We start from the raw sequence: 22,531 nt of genomic DNA on the forward strand, positions 1-22,531 counted from the left end.
TTGAGAGATGGCTGTGTTTTGCTACAAATATTTTTATAGTTCTTTTGTTAATTTTTTTTAATGATTATTAATGTTAGTTTATAAGCATGTTGATTGTTGTTGATTTAATCAAACATTGTTAAATGGTATCTGTTAAGCATTTGTGCCTACAAACATTTTCGGTGTTGAGTTATGGTTGATTAATGCAGTCTTGATGATTAATGTCTCTAAATGATCTAAAGAACATAACTGCAATCATAACTCAATACATATTTTTTGTGGGATGAAACACAAATGCTTAACAGCGTCCAAATATCACTTAATCAAAGTTACTTTAAATATTTGCCTACTCTGTCTTGTTAACTACTGATTGCTGCTAATCAATATTTTTGATACTTTTTATTTTTATCCAAGACTGATTACATAATATGAATAAAAATCTTTTTCTAACTTTGCTTTTTATTGCATTTTATGTTAAGTTTTTGTAAGAACGAAATAATATATTGTTAAAATATCATTTAAAAATTATTTTCACAAGTTGTGCCTTTGTAATCTGTAACTACCGGAGTCCGGACCGTTTGGAATATTTTTAATTATATTTGGCTTAAGTCTTAATATTTTACCATAAAGCTATTATTAATAATTGTACACTCTGAAGGCAGAGAAGGTAGTATAATAAGTTAAGGTATTATAAGTGTTCTTCTCAGAACATTTATAGTCTGTCAAGAAAGTGAAGAAATTAAAAAGTGGCAACATCGTAGTGTCATCCCTTTTTTTCTTAGATTGATTTGAAAGGGATGACGATATTGCCACTTTTTAATAAGAAATTAAAACTTTCTTGACAGGCCATAAAATCTGTGGTTATCTTATTTTGCTGTTTGTTTTACATGAAAAAAGCAAATTGACAAATTGTCAAATACTTCTCAAGACATGATTGTTTACAAATTAGAACACAAAATTATGAATTAATTATGTTTCTTTAACTGGTTTTAAGATGTCGGAGTCAAATAGTCAGAAGCGGTGGGTTCCTAAGGATGGGCCGGGACCAAGAGGGGGCGCAGATTGTTACTATGTAAGTACCACAAGTTACTTGTTAAATGTTAGGCTAAGAACTCACGGAGCGTCATTTTCCCGCAGCCTGCGTAGAATACAGTTTTGTATGTAAAAAATTGAATCAAAACTTACGGCCCGCGCGGTTGTCTGCGGCTCCCGCCCGCAGCTTCAGTGGTTTGCGCCCGCGCGCTCTGCGATAATTTAGCGGGCGATCGCAGTAGCCGTAGTAGGCGATCGTTGTAGAAACCGCCCGTCTTGTGGTCACCGCCCATCATATATTTTGAATTCACTCAGGTCTCATCACGTAATGGGCTTAATATTTCATTATTCTATTTTATTAAATTATTATCAGTAATATTTATTTATAGCTATCAGAGTTCAAATGACTTCTAATGGTATCGTTGTTTACTATCAAAACTGTGGAGGTATTCGCACGAAGTTACAGACTCTATACATGAACATCATGGCTAACTCATACGACGTAGTGGTCCTAATCGAAACCTGGCTAGCGCCCGACATTAATGATAATAATTTTATTGATGATCGCTACGTCGTTTTCAGGTGTGATCGCGACAGATTTCTAACTTCAAAAGCTGATGGCGGTGGTGTCTTAATTGCCGTTCGTCGTGAACTTAGACCCACAAAATTAATTACACTGTTTGATAACTCTGCGATCGAGCAGATTGTAGTAGAGATTCCCGCTGAAAAAGATGGGTCACGTCACATCATCAGTGCTGTGTACATACCGCCCCGCTCAAGTTATTCAGTCTACTCAAATTATTTAGACATGTTACAAAACATTATTAATAACTCCCATGTTGAATCTTTCTTCGTCACTGGAGATTTTAATTGCCCAGACGTTGACTGGATAGAACAAAATAATTATGTTATCCCTAAATTAGTCTCGTTGGCTGTTAGGTCACCCAGTCAATTATTATTGAATTTTCTGTCGATGGTGAATGGTATGCAGTACAACACTTTTAGAAATACGACAGTATATATTATGTCTATGTTTAGAAACAACCTAGACAGAATACTGGACACGTTTATTTCTAATGTAGACTGTGAAGCAGTTTTTTGTAACGCCTTATCGAATTCTGTTCCACATCACCCTCCATTTTCCATTATAACTAGTATAAACACTAATTTAGTGCCTATGCAACGTCAGAGATTACTTACCTATAAATATTACAGAGCCAATTATGATACTATTAATAATGCACTAGAAAGCATAGACTGGAGGTCATCATTAACTCACCTAACTTCTGAAGAGGCCGTATCGGAATTTTACGAGATTTTATATGGCGTAATTAAGATACATATTCCCCAGTCTTTGTCTAAGAGCTCAGATTTCCCTGTTTGGTTTACATCTAACCTAATTAGAATCTTCAAAAACAAAGAGCGCGCCTGGGTCAAGTGGAAAATATATAGAAATCGCATGGACTACGAACACTTCTCAAGCTATCGTAAATTGTTTCAGACTGAAATGGCCAAGTGTTTCCGTAATTACATAAAATCAATTGAAGACAGTATACCTAAAAATATTAAATACTTTTGGTCTTATATTTCAAATAAGAAAAAATCGGTTAATTTTCCCAATAACATGCACTATAACAATGTCTCAGCGAACACTCCCTCTGAAGTTTGCAATTTATTCTCCTGTTTCTTCAGTTCAGTCTATGAACAATACACTCTTGATCCACTTCGTTGGCAAGCCTCTGATGATATTTCCGAGTACGCTAAGTGTATTTCTGATATTGAATTTTCTGAAGATTCAATCAAAAATGCCCTTAAATCATTAGATTCTTCGAAAGGCGCTGGCCCTGACGGAATTCACTTTCATAAAAACTGCTGTTTCTTTATCTGGCGCCTTACATATACTGTATAATAAATGCCTTAAAGAATCTGTGTTTCCGTCGGTATGGAAACAGGCACATATAACTCCGATTTATAAGAATGGTGACCGGAGCAACGTGGAAAATTATCGCCCTATCTCAATATTATCCACACTGTCTAAAGTTTTTGAGAGGCTTGTTCATGACGCAGTGTATCCCCATATCCATCGACTGATTTTACCTGAACAGCACGGTTTTGTCAAGCAGCGCTCTACATGCACAAACCTCATGTGTTTTGTCGAGTACCTATTCTCTAATATGGATAAACAAGAGCAAGTTGATGCGGTTTATACAGATTTCCAAAAAGCGTTTGACAAGGTTGATCATTCTCTGTTGTTAGATAAAATAGCCTTCAACGGGATACGAGGAAATTTGCTTCGCTGGTTTATGTCCTACATTTTTAATAGATCGCAAAGGGTAGTGATAAACGGCCATCATTCTGAGTCCATATTTGCTAGTTCAGGTGTTCCCCAAAATCTATACTCGGTGCACTTCTTTTTGTCATTTTCATAAACGACATACAACAATGTTTAAAAAATTCGCAAGTTCTAATGTATGCTGACGATATTAAAATATTCAAATCGATAAGAAATATTGCAGACTGTTTACTTTTACAGCAAGATTTGTGTAGATTACATAACTATTGTATTCGTAATAAGTTATTTCTAAGTCTTCCTAAGTGTCACACTATTTCATTCACAAAAAAAAACTAAATTTCGCGTACACTATTAACAACACACCTTTAAATAAGGTCAGTTTAGTTCGTGATCTGGGGGTCCTATTGGATACATCTCTACATCTCAATCAGCATATTGATAACATTATTAATAAAGCTTATCGCATGTATGGGTTTGTAATTAGGTCTACCAGAGATTTCGTTCGACCCTCCACACTTTTGTTACTTTACAAAACGCTAATAAGGTCCCAGTTAGAATATGCCATACCTGTATGGAACCCTGTCTATAACAAATATTCAAATAGTTTGGAACTGATACAGAAAAAATTCTTACGCACTACTTATTTTTTCGAATACCGGGAAAAGCTCGGTAAAAAGTAAAGGAAAAGCACTATTTTATCGAATACCGGGAAAAGCTCGGTCAAATAAATAGTACACTTAAAATGCCGAAACGATCGCGTTTCAGGAGCACGGCATGTGCGTGGTGGAGTGCGAGGCGGGCGTGGGCGTGTCATGGTCGCTGGCGGCGATGTGGCGTGCGTGCGCGTGCGTGCTGCGCCGCGCCACAGCGCTGTACGTGCTGCGCGCGCGCTACTCCGACCCGGACCGCCTGAGCGCGCAGCTCGCGGTAAGTACAGTCATGTCTGTCGTGGAGTGCCTGAGCGCGCAGCTCGTGGTAGGTACAGCTATGTTTTAAAAGCATGGACTGTATTAGGTATACTGGTTCGAGGATATAGCCGCGGTGCGTGCGTCGCGTAGGCCGGTGGTCAGGCGAAGTGAAAGGGAACTCGCGGCCGCGACGCGCTCCTCGCTGGCCGCGGGTGTCGCAGGGAGGTGCACGCAGAAAGCAGGCGCGTGGGGGCGCGCTACAATGTCTATGGTCTACCCGGCCCGACGAGACGCAGGAACAATGCTTTAGATATTATTTTGATAATTACGAGAAAACCAATATGCTAGATATAAACTTTGATACTCTACGCAACATTCATACCTTAACTATTTAATCTTTGTTTCAGACGAAAACCCTTTAGGTTTTGATTCCCTTGCGAGTACTTGCGAGTTTCAAAATATGCAGCTTAAATTGCTGTTTCTTTTGATTGCGTTGACATAGAAGTTTGATTTTGTTACAGCTTAAAGGTATTATAGACCTGAGTATTTGGTATGAATTTCAATTTAATACCTCTACGCGTTTATGAGGAAATGGGTAGTAAGTTTAAAATTATTAAAAAAAAATATATTATGTGATGTAACTAAAAATTTATGGTTTTCGTAATTTTTCCTATAACTATGCTATAAGACGTTGCTTCGTACCAAATTTCAAGATTCTGAGTTCACGGGAAGCACCCTGTAGGTTTTGATTCCCTTGCAAGTGTCGAAAATTTGCGGCATAAACGGCTGTATCTTTTGATTGCGTTGGCTTAGAAGTTTGATTTTTTCACAGCTTCAAGGGACAGTAGACCTGAGTAATTGATATAAATTTCAGCTTCATACCTCCACGCGTTCCTGAGAAAAAGGGTCTTGACAGACGGACGGACGGACAGACGGACAACAAAGTGATCCTATAAGGGTTCCGTTTTTTCCTTTTGAGGTACGGAACCCTAAAAATAGTCATCATGCCTATTATGCTTAACTGTACATAACGGTGTTAAATGGCTAGAATAACTGCTTGCTGAATGACAACTTGCTGCTTGCCTGATTAACTGAAAAAATGGCTTAAACAGGCTAGAAGAGACTGGAATTTTCTTTATCATTAAATAATTACACGAAGATACGTAGCGGTGCGACATAATACGATTTTAAATTGAACTTATTTATTTTTCTGTATCACCGTATCCCCCCATAATTGCCAGATTAAAGGAACTGTACGCTTGCGAAGAGCAGGAGAACATTAAGAAGTTTGTAGAGCAAGCCCAAGCGGGCGCCGCAGCCGCTTGGCAAGAGAAGATGGACAGACTCAAGTATCTTCAGGAAAAAAGAAGACAGGAGCACGAAGCTAAATATAAGAAACTACCTCTGTTAGTAATTAGTTCATTAACTAAACAAGTAGTCTAGAAGTTACAACTTTATCTTCTCTAGAGCCTTAAAGCCGATAGAATCCTTATTGTTTTTGTCAAAACGTAGTGGTTATGTTCTTTTTGTTTTTGTCCATGAACAAAAAGACATCTCTTTTATCAGTCATTTTGTCAATAATTCCATAGACCCACCAAAACTCACAAGTCATTTATTTCTATGATGGTCATAGGGTCGGAGTGGCGCGTTCTATCACAAATTGGCATAGACAACATACCTAGGTGTTCACATTGCCTATGTTTTGTCGATGGCGTGAATTTTAATGTCTTCATTACAGCGCTTTATATAGTAGACAGATAAGCGAGTGCTAATGCATGGTGTGCCTTATACTTATAGATAGTACTTTATACTTGTACTAACTATAAAACCATATCTCCAATACAGTTCCAACAGCGTCCAACTCCTGGCAACTATCAACAAGCTGCGCGCTAAGGAGACTCAGGAGGTCCAGCTGTACCAGATCAGAGAGAAGCGGGCGAGAGAGATGGCGGAGAGTGAGTTTGACAACATGTGGCATGAGGTCGCCATGAAGGAGGCAGAAGCCTTGGTGAGTCGAAGAAATACGTGTGACACTCGGGGACTGCCGCGGTAACGATGTGCCGGTGTGAGGGGTGTTAGGGCCAACGCTAAAACTCGCGCGGGCGTACGCTCGCGTGTGTATACATAAATAATAGTATGGGCAGCGTCGTTGCCCGCGTCCGCGCTCTGTCGCACGCGCCTGCGCTGCCCATACTATTTTTCATCTATTTTTAGCATTAGCCCATAGGATTTTTGTTATGGAATTTCTTGATTTGATCGTCACGCTCAAAGCCCGCGATGAAAGCTTTGCTTTAGCTTAAAAAACTTTTTTTAATAATATGAAAAGACGTAATAATATGAAATAGATACTTGTTTGTAAGAAATGCCGCTGCCTATAGAAATTTTTACCGAAATTTTTCTTACAGGGAGCGCGTATGGAGTACGACGCTATAGTCAAAGCCCAAAAAGATCTGGAATGCAAGAACTACACCCTTCAACAGATAGAGATGAAAAGGCTGCAGCGAGAAAGAGACAAAGAGCTATTGATAGAAGAGGCCAAACGATTCAAGTCGATATGGGAGTCTGACCTTAGAAAAGAAGATGAAGGTTTGTTTAAGTAATTTTTTCAGGGCTAGATTCTGTTCTAGCCGCTAGAACGTAATAAGACTGTTGTAGTGTTGGGGATGTCATGCGGTAAAGAGATGGAAGGAAAAATTGTTGGGTCCGACATCCGAATACGTTTCTTAACATCTCAGGATAGGCTTAGGTTAGGTAAGGAAGCTATTCTAACCCAACGTACTTCGAACCACAGCTTAGGCTTCAGTCTCGAAATCAGCGGGCAGCGGGGCGGGAGCAAGCGCGGCGCGGGAGCGGCGCGACATGGCGAGTGGCGCGCGATGTACTAGGTACACGGCCTAACTATAAGTCTATATTATGTATATTGAAACGCGCCGCTGCCGCTACCGCCCCGCTGCCCGCTGATTTCATGACTGAAGCCTCAAAATCGGTATACTTAGTAATCATTTACTTTTCTAAGCCATAGCTAATATCTTATAAGGTCTTATTTATTTTTTAAGAGCAACAAAGGCAAATTGAAAAGAGGCATGTCGCAGCAGCAGAGAACAATAAAGTTCTAGAACAAGCTATGGCGAGGAAGGCAGAAGAGGCTGAGAGGAAAAAGCTCATAGACCAGACCTGGGACTCGCTGACTCAGCAGCAGCTAGTTGATGATAGAGGGAGGATGGAGTTTAGGAGACGTAGAGAGGTATAGAGCTATAGGTATAGAGAGGTAAGAGTTATTGGGGGGGTAGTTTACTTTTGGGTGTACCATAGAGAAATTAGTTAATTTGTTTTTACTGCTACCTATCTGTGAATCCGCTGAAGATTTGTCGAGTATCAGCAAAAATATACAATAATAAAATATTTTCAAAACGCACACATAAACTAAATTCAGTCTATCTTCTCCATGTGTGCTTACATAAAGGTTTGTTCTTCAGGAAAAGTTAAAAAGTGTCCAGCTAGGACGCAACTTATGCAAAACAGCAAGGAGTCTAATAAATATTTTCATAAATAAACTCTCATTACTTTATAGCGCGACCTAGTCCATTGCAACAAGGAGCTGGTACACCTGCGACGACAGTACGACGACATCGAGCGGCGTGTGGACGACTGTATAGAGGAGGAGGCGAGACGACTGCAGGAGAAAGTGGACAGACAGCGCTGCCAGTTCCGAGATAGGTTTATAAGGAATAAGGAGGTATATAAGTCAAAACATTCTAATAAAATTATAATATAAGGCTGAATTTCCAACAAAGATATGTTATAACCATATTCCAATAGATTATAGAATCGCTCCGCCAAGGGGGGTTTATCATTTATATTGGATATAATTATCATTTATATTGGATCATTTATATGATCATATATAGGATCCAGTATATATGATCATTTGATCATATCTGCATATTACATTATCATATTTCATTCACATGAAGAGCGCTAACGCTGACAGGTATTGACATCGGTTACTAAATCTCAGAGAATTCGATTTGTCAAAAGACGTCGTCATTTTTAATATGGCTTGTTTTTGTAATTTCAGCAAGATTATCCAAGTATATAATTATTAATTAGAAAAATAATTACATTACAATATTTGAAACATATTAACGAACAAGCAATTAAAAACTTTTTTATATTAAATAACTGGCAAGACCTATTTCTATGACCGTATTTTTTTTTATGAAATAAGGGGGCAAACGAGCAAACGGGTCACCTGATGGAAAGCAACTTTCGTCGCCCATGGACACTCGCAGCATCAGAAGAGCTGCAGGTGCGTTGCCGACCTTTTAATAGGGAATGGGGTAATAGGGGAGGATAGGATGGGAAGGGAAGGGAATAGGGGAGGGTAGGGAAGCGAATAGGGTAGGGGATTGGGCCTCCGGTAAACTCACTCACTCGGCGAAACACAGCGCAAGCGCAGTTTCACGCCGGTTTTCTGTGAGAACGTGGTATTTCTCCGGTCGAGCCGGCCCATTCGTGCCGAAGCATGGCTGTCCCACGTATTGGATCCAATCTCTCAGCAAATGTCAAAAATCTATGATCAAGGAGGAAATGAATCATTTATCTATATTACATTATCCAATATGATATATGACTCAATGATCTAGGATCCAATATTTAAAATGTCCCGTATATAGAAAGCTATGGACTTTCTATATACGGGACAACCTTTAAAACATATTTAGAAGATATAAAAACCATACAAAAAAGGCTATTAAAATATTTGGTTAGCAATAATGTTAAGAAAAAATTTAAAAAAGATTATGACAAGTTATTTCCAATCTGTGAGATTTTGCCTATTGATAAAAAAATTCAATTTATGGTAGGATTAGAGCATTATTACGTAGATAAGTATAAAACAAAAATTATTAATAAGTGCAATACACGTAAGGTTATCGAAAATAAACTGTACCAGCCAAAAGTTAACAACTACTACGGTAAAAGGACATTAAAATTTATAGTACCTAAATTATTTAATAAAATAGATATACTGAGACATGATATAAAATTAAACATAGGTGCGCTTAAAACAAAATTACGTAAGCATCTTATGGAGTGTAGATAATAAATAGACACCAAGTTTTATGCATTGCATATTTGCGCAATCAAATATGCATATGCATATAATATTGGTTTAGTCTCATCGATAGTTACTAGCTAAAACATAGACGGTTAAAATATAAGCTAATTGAAAGTTACATAAAACAGATAAAAATATTATATTACTTATACATGATACTCTTATATACTTACAGAATATAATATAATAGGTAGTATAGGTAGTTATAGTTGCAAAATAATATTGTGTATAATCATGGAGTAATAAATTGTATGTATATATATATATATATATATATGTATATATATATGTATATGTGTATGTATATATGTGTGTATATATATATACATAAATATATATATATATATATATATATATATATATATATATATATATATATATATATATATATATATATATATATATATATATATATATATATATATATATATATATTTATGTTATTTTTTATTATGTTTAGTCTTTGTTAATGTTGGCGTTGTTAGTGTAATATTGTAAGTAAAGTGTAAGTGAAAAGGTATAATATTGTTGGTATAAAATCTTGTATGTTACTCTAAAAAAGATTGGTAAGTGTAAAATGAGCGCTTCTCGCCTTCAAACGTAAAAGTTTGGCGAGTTTATAGTTTGTAACAACACATAAAAAATTGTATTTTGTGAAATAAATGAAAAAAAAAAAAAAAAAAAAAATGATAATCTAATATCCCCCTAAGCGAGGTCAGGCAAATAGGCAGATTCTATATTTTTTTAATATTTATTTCTAAATAGGTTAACAAAGTTAGAACGTCTACATGAGACCTACCACCGGTTCGGGAACTAACCCGGCGAGAAGAACCGACGTAAGATACTCGCTCGGGACGTAAGAAACTAAAAAGATGATACAATAATAACTTAAACTAAATTACAAAATTAATAAAATAATTGGTTCTCCCAAACAGATTCCTCGCAACATAGCTCCGTTGAAACTTGAATTACACCCTTATAGCTTATAACACTCAAGCAAGATAATAATATTAGCTAAAAGCCAAGCTTTGTGAGGGGGGCCCGCGGCGTCACACCCTGACTGACTCTACATATAAAAAACCTTGACTGACTAATGATAACACATACATATAAATAAAAATTAGTATGTTAATGCACAAATCAATAGGTGTGGTAGTTTTTCCGTAAAGTGTATCACAAAATGTAAAGGTTGTGGGATATACTAGGGCTCGCTTCGCTCGCTCTGATAATCAGTTGTTAGTATTACATCATTACAGGAATACTGTATTTTTTCGAGATAAAACAATTGTATCTTAATACTTATACTACTACGACTTGTTGAATGTATTTTAATGCGTCTGTTTTGATAAAACGTAAGACGTATAACTTATGAACTACGAATAATACTTATGAGGCATTTTACAAGACGTCATTTACAATGCCATCTAAAATACCAATTTCAATCGTGTCCTTTGTCTTGCTTTTGACCGACTTTCAAAAAAGTGCAAGGTTTTTTTAAACCCGATGATCAATGATACAATAATACAATGATCTTAAGCATCAAGGAAATTTATAATGATAAATCATACACCTAATTAATATTAATAATGGGATCATGATTAAGTCAGTCTGGACACGGAAGAGAAGGCGGAAAAATGAAACAAAGAAAATAAGAGGAAAGGTTTCTTAAAAGATTGTACCGCTGACTCACAGACGGCCATCACGGCAGCCATTGTTTATCACACCTATACTTACCTTTCCTATTGTCTGTGTCTGGATTATATCTAAGGCTAATCTAAGTCTTTGAGACGTTTCATCATGGGCGCGTTTTCGATAGTTTTTTTTTTAATGAAATAAGGAGGAAACGGGTCACCTGATGGAAAGCAACTTCCGTCGCCCATGGACACTCGTAGCATCAGAAGAACTGCAGGTGTGTTGTCGGCCTTTTAAAGGGGAGAGGGAATAGGGGAGGGTAGGGAAGGGAAAAGGGTAGGGGATTGATAGCCTCTACGTACAATTACTAACACAAAAACTAACACTCAGCCTCATTTTGCCTATAACATGAGTGCAAGTTTTTGCTATTTCTCACTGATCAGACGTCAATTATTTGCATGGTATCTAAACAGTGCCTCTAGTGACTACCAGTAAGCCCGGGCGCGCACTAGCGGCCAGGCCGCGGCGGCCATCGAAAGTATGGTGTGGCCGCTTGACAGCGTGCGGCGGTGCGCGTGGTCTATGGCGGTTTCATAGTAAGGTATCTATCTCGATGGCCGCCCCGGGCACAGTAGGTTTCGATGTCATACCTACCTATATTAATACGACATCTAATTAGTTCCTACTGTTAGGCTGCGTTTCCACTGAAGCGGAGCGGAGCTTAGCGGTGCCGAATTGACTAATCATCGTGCTCGAAATCTTAGCTGTCATTCCGCTGGAATAGCACGATTGGTCAATTCGGGCACCGCTAAGCTCCGCTCCGCTTCAGTGGAAACGCAGCCTTAGTCACACATTACATACGATTTCGGATTTTCCCTCACGAGTCACGGCAAAAAGTGACAGAGAAAGATACTCAACACTGTATGTAGTATTTGGATTAAGTTTAAAGTAAGTCAACAGGGAAATGACACGCACGTAAGAATGGATGACGAGATGGCTTACTTAACCCAGGTTTTTTTTACGTTCATTCACAGGAGACACGTCAAGGTCTTCTAGAACAAATAAGAAGTAGAGAAGAAGCGAGAGTGAGACTGAAACAGAAGATAGCAGAGGACAACGAGCGCATACAGCGGGAGAACTTATCTGGCCAGTTACAGAAGTTAATACAACTACAGCTGATCACGAAGACTCAGGCTAAGAAGTTATATGGGCAGGAGTTGGTAAGACAGGCGGAGGAGGTCAAGTTGATGAAGGTATTTTCAATCTTAATATTATAATTGTAAAGTTGAAAATTATATCCGGTGGATACACCCAGAGTTTGGTCGCGGTGCGCGTAGAAATTCGTTAATGTTATTGCTACTTGTCTTTTTCACTCCCGCACGAATACATATAATATAGCTATCTTGTTTCACATTTGGACTTAGGAGTCGAGCGCTATTGCAATATTCTTCAGTGAAAGAGGCAGGTAGCGAAGTGCCAATTTACGAAAACAATTCAAATCAAGAAGTTGATTAAAACTCTCTTAAAGGCACACTCTTAGGGGGTTTTACATTATCCATACTAATATTATAAATGCGAAAGTATCTCTGTCTGTCTGTCTGTCTGTCTCGCTTTCACGCCAAAACTACTGAACCGATTGCAATGAAATTTTGTACACAGTTATTCTAGAGTCTGAGAAAGGACATAGGCTACATTTTGATGTGGGAAAATATCTTATTTCCATGAAAATATCGATGAAAATTAATTCGCATTGCGCGTGGGCAGCGCTCATCCCGGGGGTCCTGGGTTCGAGTCCCGCAGGCGGAACAAAAAGTTTTCAATGTTCCTGGGTCTTGGATGTGTATTAAAATAATATTTCAAAAATCTTAAATGTATAATATTATAAAAATCCAGAAATATATCGATGCAATGAACATTTTAGTTCTAATACGATTCAACAGATGGCGTTTTATTTTTAACTTTATTGTAACATAGAACTAATCATACTTATTAGTTAGTATGTTTTTGTTTATAGTTTTTAATACGTTAGAATATTATGTTTAATAATATAATCACTTGGTATAATAATAATCAATCTATCTTATCTTATAGAACTCCTACTGCATTTCTAATATATGTGACAAGTTGACAACAGAAGGCGCTCTAAAATAAAGGAGTTCGAGTGTACCGTGTTGGCCTATATTCCATCCAGAAAATATATCAATGCAATCAACATTTTAATTCTAATATATGAAAACAGATGGCGTTTTATTTTTTACTTTATTATTGTAACAGAACTAATCATACCTACTTTACTATATAATATTGTTTTTATTCATAACTAGCTGTTGCCCGCGACTTCGTCTGCGTGGACTTTATAGCGCGCGGTGTCAACAAAATTTGTGTCAAATTTAAAAACTTTTTAAAACCCTGGTAAGTGGTACCCCTCTTAGGGCCGCGCTACACCGGAATGGCAGCGCTGAAAGTGCTCGCCTCGCCGCTGCCATTCCGGTGTAGCGCGGCCCTTAATTAATCAAAATACCCAAAAACAGCTGTGCAGTGTGCACATAATCTATACTAATATTATAAATGCGAAAGTATCTCTGTCTGTCTGTCTGTCAGTCTCGCTTTCACGCCAAACGCCAAAACTTCCGAACCGATTGTAATGTGTATACAGATAGTCTAAAGCCTGAGAAAGGACATAGGCTACTTTTTTACTGGAAAAAAGGGTTGTAAGGGGGTGAAAATGCGTAAATTTGTTCAAATTAAGTTAGTTCCAACAATTCATAATAGATGGCGCCGTGCGTCTTCTACATCGCGCTGACGCTTGCTCAAAAGTCTTTCTATAAGACGTGGTATCATCTTACATTTAAGTTTCGATTTTTTTTCGATTGTTATATCTATTCTACGGTATTAAATAACTCAGTACTTTATCTGTGCAGTGACGTAACCTTAAATCTATCAATGATAAATAGTTTATGGGTAAAGTTGTGTAATTGGAGGGCTAAATAAGCTTTAAAATTTGGCATAAAATATAAAGTTTAATATAAAAAAATGAAATACTTATTGTGTGCACACTGCACAGCTGTATTGATTTAAGGGGTACCAGGGTTTTTTTATAAAAGCTTTTGACACCAATTTTGTTGACATCGCGCGCTATAAACTGAAGTCCACGCGGACGAAGTCGCGGGCAACAGCTAGTCATTTATATATGATCATTTCTATGATCATATATAGGATCCAATATATATGATCATTTGATCATATCTGTATATTACATTATCATATTTCATTGATCCTATTTTACGTCATAATATGTGGTTTCAATAGCTAATGGAGAGCGCTAACGCTGACAGGTATTGACGTCAGGGTTACTAGATCTCAGAGAATTCGATTTGTCAAAAGACATCGTCATTTTTAATATGGCTTGTTTTTTGTTATTTCAGCAAGATTATCCAAGTATATAATTAGAAAAATAATTACATATTAACATAATTATAAACATACTTAGGTATCAATCAATTATATACTTACTGTTCCTTGTAGGAACAAGAGAAGAAAGATAAATCCGAATTTCTGCTGCCGGAATATACAAACGATGGCCCAGATGCTATGAAGAGAATGTCTAAGTAATAAAATTATATTATTAGACATACCATAGTGCTAAAGTATTATACTTATAGAGTTTATTACTTTTCCTGCCGTTTTTAATGCTTTTGCTAACTTTCTTATATGGACATATGAGTTCAATCACAAATTCGATGGTTTTTGTTAAAACCAGGCCAGGAATATTTCATATCGTATATAGTGCCTAAGTATGTGTGCAATACACATCCAATACACAATTTTGCAGGCCGTTCGTGAGCGAAGTCCATCCATTTAAGAAGATCTTGAACGCTGGTGTTCCCAAGACCGAGAGATGTCCATGCTCGCCGGCTGACTATTGTTAATAAAATTTTGTATTAAAATAAACATTTTATCTTTTATTGATTTAGGATTTTTATTTCCATGATAAGCGATAACATAGCAAAGTATATTTAATGTTTAAATTTTGGCTTTGGTTTCGTGTACACTGTAAACATTTTTTTATTTAAATAAATAGGTGGATAGATTTACGGACACAAAACTGTGGTAATTATCTTTGTTTAAAAGGTACATTATTTTATATTTTAAAAGTATCTCTACTAAAACTAGAGATTCTCTAGTTTTAGTTTCGAGTGCCAAGTTCGATAAGAGAAATCAAAGGTTTAATGATGAACTTTTATCTAAAGATCTACTAAAGACCTACTTAAAGACACATCCCGAAATCATATTTTATAAGCTACTAGCGACCAGCCCCGGCTTCGCACGGGTATAAAATATATTACAGCCTAGGTCACTAAAAAAATTATTAAAATCGATTCAGTAGTTTTGATAAATAATTTATATTCATTACTACCCGTGGCCCGCATTGGTTTTAAATCTGTAATATCTTCGAAAATATTCATTTAAAAATTAAATCATAATATGCTTTACACGCTTTCATACGTGGGAGAGCCATACTTCGGCACGAATGAGCTGGCTCGACCGGAAATACCATGTTCTCACAGAAAACGGGCGTAAAACAGCGCTTGCGCTGTGTTTCGCCGAGTGAGTGAGTTTACCGGAGGCCCAATCCCCTACCCTATTCCCTTCCCTACCCTCCCCTATTCCCTTCCCTTCCCTCCCCTATTACCCTATTCCCTCTTAAAAGGCCGGCAACGCACCTGCAGCTCTTCTGATGCTACGAGTGTCCATTGACGACGGAAGTTGCTTTCCATCAGGTGACCCGTTTGCCCCCTTATTTCATTTAAAAAAATGCTGTAAAGGGCCATAATCAAAAATGTATTTAAATTATTTAATTGAATAAGGATTATTGCCGTATTGGTTAAAATCGCTTCGAAAATTAGCCATTATCATTGTGGGATATCCTTATACGTATATACCATCGCGGAGTTTTCTGAAGACCTTTTCAATGTGTACAATACTTGGTACATTATTTAAATGAAGAATGGACCACGTGAAAGGACATAGGTTTCTTTTTTGCGGAAAAATGTACGGTTTCCGTGACATTCCTAAATTACGCGGGCGATGTATAGTGATACCCTTCCCGCGAGCGCATCGCCGCTTTGGTAGCGCCCACTTCGAAACGGGCGTACATCGCAATATTTTAATTTCGCCATAACTTCTAAACCAAACGTCAAATTTTAATAATTCAAACGAAATATATTCTACATAAACTGTTCTTAGTGATGAAATAATTTATTTTGATAAGGATTATTAGCATGAGTAAAATAAATCCGTTTAAATGTAGTCCAATAAAAATCAAGATTTTTAAATAAAAAAATGGTTGGTGTGCCTCACTTGACTTAGATAGGTATAGTGTGTCGCGGACATTTTTGTAGATATTTATAAGATCTACATTTACTTAGAACATTGTATAGTTCTATATTTTATAGTTTAGGCAGCGTACGCAAAATAAGTAAATTTTCTGGTTGTTTCCGAAAAACTGAAATATCTTACGGAACCCTATATTTTCCAAAATAAAAAGTAGCCTATGTTACTCGGAAATAATGTAGCTTTCGAATGGTGAAAGAATTTTTAAAATCGGTCCAGTAGTTTTTGAGCCTATTCATTACAATTAAACAAACAAACAAACAAAGTTTACCTCTTTATAATATTAGTAGGTATAGACTAGTTATCCCGGTGAACTTCGTGTCACTAAAAAACCTTCCCTGGACTTCAAGGATTATTTTAAGATTAAAATTAAGTAGCAGAATCGGTTCAGCCGTTATCGAATTATAGCGTTACTAACACAATAATTGGAAATCCATTTTTGACCGACTTCCAAAAAGGAGGAGGTAATACGTTCGGCCGTATGTATCTTTTTTTTATGTATGTTCAACGATTACTCAGCCGTTTGTGGTCCGATTTACAATCTGAAGTGTTTCAGGCATATACTACCAAAAAGTAAGATTTTGCACCAGGATGTACCCTGGTTCCGAAGGTACCCAACAGAACTTTTGAATCCTTATAAATACAAGTTCGAGGATTTTGGCTTTATCTAAACTACTCCAAGCAAAAGCCAATAAATTCTACATTATTTCTGCTGAATATAGGCTAAATTTAATTTTGGAAAAAATTGGATTTCGTAAGATATTTGGGATTTTCGGACGCCAGGTGTAAAATCAACCAGAAAAGTTACTTATTTTGCGTACCATTGCGAACCATAAAATGTTCTAAGTAATTGTAGATCTTATAAATATCTACAAAAAAAGTCCACGACAAACTATACTTATCTATGTCGAGTGAGGCACAATAACCATTATTTTATTTAAAAATCTTGAATTTTTTTGGACTACATTTAAACGCGTTTAGCTATTAATCCTTATGAAAATAAATTATTTCATCACTATGTACAGTTTATGTAGATAACATTTGGTCTTTGAATGATTAAAATTGGACGTTTAGTTTTGAAATTATGGCGAAATTAATATATAAAACGATAGTGGGCGTCACCAAGCGGGGGTGCGCGTGCGGGAGGAAGACAATCTGTGCAGTGTGCACTATGCATCCCTTCAGATAATGACTGCGTCCGCGTCGTCGATGTTAGTGTTGGAGTCTGTGAATTGACCTGGGAATCATTTTGCTGACCGAGTCCCTTGGTAGGCTTTTTGCAGCCGTGACCGACATCCACGCGGGCGGAGCCGCGGGCGACCGCTAGTAATATGTACAACTAGACAACAAGCTATAATAAATAGCCTTGTGGTCTCATAGGTAACTAAAAAGGGTAAAATTATTATTTTTTAACAAAAAATTAAAACCAACTTCCAAGGTAAAAACAAAAGTAATATTCTTAAAAAAATCTAAAAAGAATCAAATAATTATTATTCCTTATTATAGTGCCTTATATTCCTTATTATAGTTAAATAGTTGAGGTTTAGGCGAAGGCTGAAGACGGCACTATAATAAGGAATAAGAATTATTTGATTCTTTTTAGATTCTTTTTAAGAATATTAGATACTTTTGTTTTTACCTTGGAAATCGGTTTTAATTTTTTGTTAAAAAATAATTATATAATACTAGCTGTCCCGGTGAACTTCGACTTCTACGAATATTTTAAGACTAAAATCAGCCCAATCCGTCCAGCCGTTTTCGAGTTTTAGCGCCACTAACACATTTGAAAATCCATTTTTATATATAAGATATAGATTATAGTAGCGTTTAAAAAAACTTTATTCCTTTAATTACTGCGTAATGCGTTACCAGATACTAATAATTATAATTATTAGGATACAATACTAAATTCAGTCTATCCTAGCCCCTAGTTCACCTTGATGTTTTAGATAAGACTAGCTCGCCTTGCGGTCATTTGGGGTCGTAGAGTTAAAGCATCGGCCTTGTATGTAACTAGCGTAACGTTATCACTACTATCTACGAGTATTTAATCTTGGAAGAGGATGTCAACTCATTTTAATGCATAGTACGTGCTACGGGCGTTCGTGAGTACAGTTGACACGAAAATGTTTTTGACGTCATACTGTTTTGTTTTGATGGATACTATAAGCATTGAAAATAAGTATTCTACGATTTTTCAAATAGGAAACTTATCCGTACCATAACTGCATCTAAATTCTATTGTATCAAACTTATCCCAGAAAATAGACTTCTGTGATGCCGTGACCTTCCTAAGTTGGAATTTCCTATTTGTTGCAACTAACGTTTTCGGTTGCGACATATCGACACGATTGTACAACATCACAATGATTTTCCTGCAGGAAGTGGAGCCTGGTATAAAATTATTCTTATTTCCACGGTGGCCGACGATGATTTCATTAATTTTTTCCTCAAAATACGTGATCTATATAAGAGGGCGCTGAGGAAATAAAAGCACAGTTTGAGTTGGGATTTTAAAATGTTAGGAGTGGCAGCATTGGCGCTTTTGTTACCTCTCGTAGCGAGCTACGATCTGGCGGTCGGCCTCAACTCCTATGGCAGAAAAATATTCGAGGAGGACCGACGAGCCAACCCGGCTATTTGGAGGCAAAAAGAAAATATCACCGTCGAAGCTCCCGATAATGAAGTGATCGCTAAAGTGCTCGTCATCGACATGAGGCCAGAGAAAGATGGAGACGCTCAAATAGTGGACGGCGGCGAGAACCAGAAAAGTGTTACGATTGAATTGAAAAGTCCAACGGCGTTGAGAGGGTATGATTTCCACATAGAAGTGTATGCCGCTCCTGCAGGGCAAACAGAAACTGAAAGCACGGATATCCCCAGCGAGGATACTGATTTGCCGACAAATGAGAGTCCAACAGTGAAATGCGCTACAGAAGGAGCTATTGAAACTGAGGAACCCACCCAGACTGAATCCGCCGATACAATAAGGGAGGCAAGAAATTTGGTAATGGAAAATAACCACGAATCGAACGATACCGAAATTAATACAGCTCAAAAAACGGACGCGATAAATGAGAAAGCTGCAACAGAAAGTGATCTTACAACACAATCAGATGTTTCTACAACTAGCATGCCAGATGCACAGAGTACTCTTAGTAATGTACCAGACTTTCCATTGACTGGAATGGAGGGAGACGAAACGAGGCACGTTCGTAAAATAGGTGACGATGTATTCACAAGCACCGTTGATACTTTAGACGCATCTGACGTTGATAGTACAGCAGCACCTAATGCATTCATCGATGACGATATTACTACTACTGAATCTGATATTTCAACCACTCAACAAAGCGACGAAACCTTTACCGTGCCTCCTAATACGTCAAATGGAAAAGATATACCTGATTTTGACGATTTACTCAGCACAGATGGAGAGGAGAGTAGATTCGTTAGACACGTCAGCGGTGAAATCGATACGACGACCGCGACAGGCAGCGATATTTCAACAACTGAAAATGTTGAAGCTACGACACTAGCGGATACCTTTGGCAATTCTGAAAATGAGACAAGAAACTCACGTGAAGCGGCATCCGATCCCATCAATGATGCAACAGAAACTACTGAAATGCCACAGACAAACGATGAAGGGAACCAAGTGCCACCAATGCTTCAGATTTTAGGAAACGGAGAATACAACAACCCAACTACAGTAGGAACCGACGAAGAAGAAAACGTAACTGGAAGCAGTGGTGACTTTACCACTGATGTTAACGACACAACGATGCCTCCAGATGCAGCTGCTACAACGCCTGTAACAAACGATAGTTTTATGGAAGAACAAATAAGAATGGGAAGAGGAATAATGGAAGAAAATGATACATCTGCCGCAAACGACAGTGTACCTAATTATCCACTTTTCATTGACCCTGGAGTTTTGAGCAAACCTAACGCGAGTGACGACTATGTTTATGTACCGATTTTAGCAGTCATCAGTAAACAAAGTTATCCAGCATTTAGGGACGCGTTAGACAACATCTCTATGAATGTTGCCTTTCCCAGCAACAATTTGGATACAAATACAGCTGTGGAACAACAAATAGGTTTTGAAATGCCAGACAGTTCAGATAACTACAATAAACCGATTGTATCTCTAACATAAATAATATTGATTTAGTTAGTAATAATTCTAGATTTAATAAATGAAATAAAGATATTAACAATAAAATAAAATGTTTATAAAAAAAATCTTTTTATTAATGTTTTTCCTCACTGTAAAAGGTGGAAGACATTAAAATTTAAAACTATGAATATTTCTGATAAAGTTTCGTCTAGCTACCACATTAAATGCAAGAAAATCACATTAAAGAAAATCACAAAATAAAAGAGAATTTTGCTCGTAGAGTTATTACATTTTTATAAAAAATAACTATCATAAAACATTATAAAAATTGACAACAATTTATTCTAGTGGAGTGATTTGGAAGTATAATGATATTATTTTACATTTGTGTAATTAATTTCTTTTAGAACATATAACTTTTTTGCACAGTGTCTCAACAATGAAACAATCATTCTGAATTTAAGTAGTTTACAAAAATTTACACTAAAATTAATGGTATCTGAAGGCAAATTAACCCTTCCTTTAGAGCAGCTATCCCCAACCCGCGGCCCACCAGGACTTTATCTGTTGTCCGCATTATGTTAAACCATTTTGAAATTCACGCCCACCGGCAAAATAATGTAAAGAGATCTTGAAAGTCGTGATTTTTTCCACTTTTAAATCGTTAATTTTAAAGAACGTAATTTTCTAACCCTAAGATCAAAACATGTTTGTGGCCCGTATAAAAAAATGGTTGGGGACCACTGCTTTAGAGTCTGGTAAATAATCATGGCCTTGTAGATTTCAAATCTACCTTTGCTTTAATATAATATTCTAAAAGTTTTGCTCTGTCTAAAAAGCATTGTAAAACTATTACAAAATTATAAATCATTACTTATCGCAAAAATAAGACATTGAGCAATAGAAGAGAGTTACAAACAATAATTTATAAACTTAGTTCAATTTTTTAGGTTGGAATTTGAAGAACATTTAAAGTTGAATCAATGAATGTACTGGAATGTTTTCAGGAATGTTATCCTTTCCTTTTATAGCTTCAATCTCCATAACAACTAGACATCCTACAACTTGAGCCCCACAGCTCTGGAGTAGTTTAGCTGCGGCTGTGATAGATCCTCCAGTGGCTATTAAGTCATCAACGATGAGGCATTTTAGTCCAGGACGTATGACATCCTTTTGAATCTCTAAAATATCCTAAAATAACAGTATTTAGATTAGAATTTACAGTACGGTAACAAAATTAATAAGCTTAGTATAAAGTAATACCTCAATTGTGGGAATCTCAGATACAATAGATTTTCAATTGTTATGTGACAGCCGGGTGCTGCTTGGGAATTGATGGGTTAGTAAAAAATATTTAACACAGAAATATTTTAGGTTGGAAGGCAAACAGTGGCTTTGGAGGTAAAAAAATGACAAAGAATTTTCATTTTATACTCACTGATCCATATTCCAAATCATATTTGTAGGAGATGACTTCTCCTGGTAGTTTACCCTTTTTCCTCGCCGGTATGCATCCGATACCTAATTCAGCGGCGAGAGAGAACGAAAATAGGAAACCACGAGACTCTAAGCCGATCACAGCCTGGACGTCAGGAAACTTCGTTTTTACTACTTCCATTATTATACTCTGTAGTAATTTGCATGTTGGCCCATCTGATAAAGCTGCGAATATGTCCCTGGAAGAAAGTTATCTGTTAAATAGTACTACAAAAATATTAAAACGAATAAACATATTTAAAACTTAAAAAGTAAAACTTACCAAAATAATATTCCAGGTTTTGGATAATTTTCATAGCTTTTTAGCTTCTTTTTAAATTCGGACACTTTTCTATGATACTCTTCATTCATTATAATATTTTATTGGTGGAAATGACGAATTAATTATTCCAAATAAATAATTGTTCTAAAATTTAACCTAAAATTTCGGAAACTTTTGAGTTTTGAGATATAATTTTGAGTTTTGACTGAAGACATTGACCACAGATTACTAGTATATATTTGTAGACATTGACAAATGACATTTTTTGACAGTTGAATTTTTCAAAAAACGG

The 22,531-nt window shown here is 36.7% G+C and overlaps 3 protein-coding genes across 3 annotated transcripts; 2 read left to right on the forward strand and 1 right to left on the reverse strand.

Annotated features, from left to right (window-relative positions):
* The first annotated feature begins 923 nt into the window (after positions 1-923).
* Positions 924-14,932, forward strand: LOC121728056 (axoneme-associated protein mst101(2)-like). The gene is made up of 11 exons (XM_042116153.1): positions 924-1,051; positions 4,070-4,231; positions 4,319-4,437; positions 5,454-5,618; positions 6,058-6,220; positions 6,618-6,798; positions 7,269-7,456; positions 7,784-7,948; positions 11,998-12,216; positions 14,489-14,571; positions 14,796-14,932. The coding sequence occupies exons 1-11, from the start codon at positions 974-976 to the stop codon at positions 14,890-14,892; spliced, it is 1,620 nt and encodes a 539-aa protein (XP_041972087.1). The 5' UTR covers positions 924-973; the 3' UTR covers positions 14,893-14,932.
* A 3,943-nt stretch (positions 14,933-18,875) lies between these two features.
* Positions 18,876-20,522, forward strand: LOC121727727 (uncharacterized protein PB18E9.04c-like). Its single transcript, XM_042115707.1, has one exon. The coding sequence runs from the start codon at positions 18,876-18,878 to the stop codon at positions 20,517-20,519; it is 1,644 nt and encodes a 547-aa protein (XP_041971641.1). The 3' UTR covers positions 20,520-20,522.
* Positions 20,523-21,184: 662 nt separating this feature from the next.
* On the reverse strand, positions 21,185-22,421 carry LOC121727728 (adenine phosphoribosyltransferase). The gene is made up of 3 exons (XM_042115708.1): positions 22,240-22,421; positions 21,919-22,156; positions 21,185-21,671 (listed from the first exon to the last, which is right to left on the reverse strand). The coding sequence occupies exons 1-3, from the start codon at positions 22,326-22,328 to the stop codon at positions 21,450-21,452; spliced, it is 549 nt and encodes a 182-aa protein (XP_041971642.1). The 5' UTR covers positions 22,329-22,421; the 3' UTR covers positions 21,185-21,449.
* Positions 22,422-22,531: the final 110 nt, after the last annotated feature.

The sequence above is a fragment of the Aricia agestis genome, chromosome 6 (assembly GCF_905147365.1).
Source record: "Aricia agestis chromosome 6, ilAriAges1.1, whole genome shotgun sequence".
In the NCBI taxonomy this organism is placed as follows: domain Eukaryota; kingdom Metazoa; phylum Arthropoda; class Insecta; order Lepidoptera; family Lycaenidae; genus Aricia; species Aricia agestis.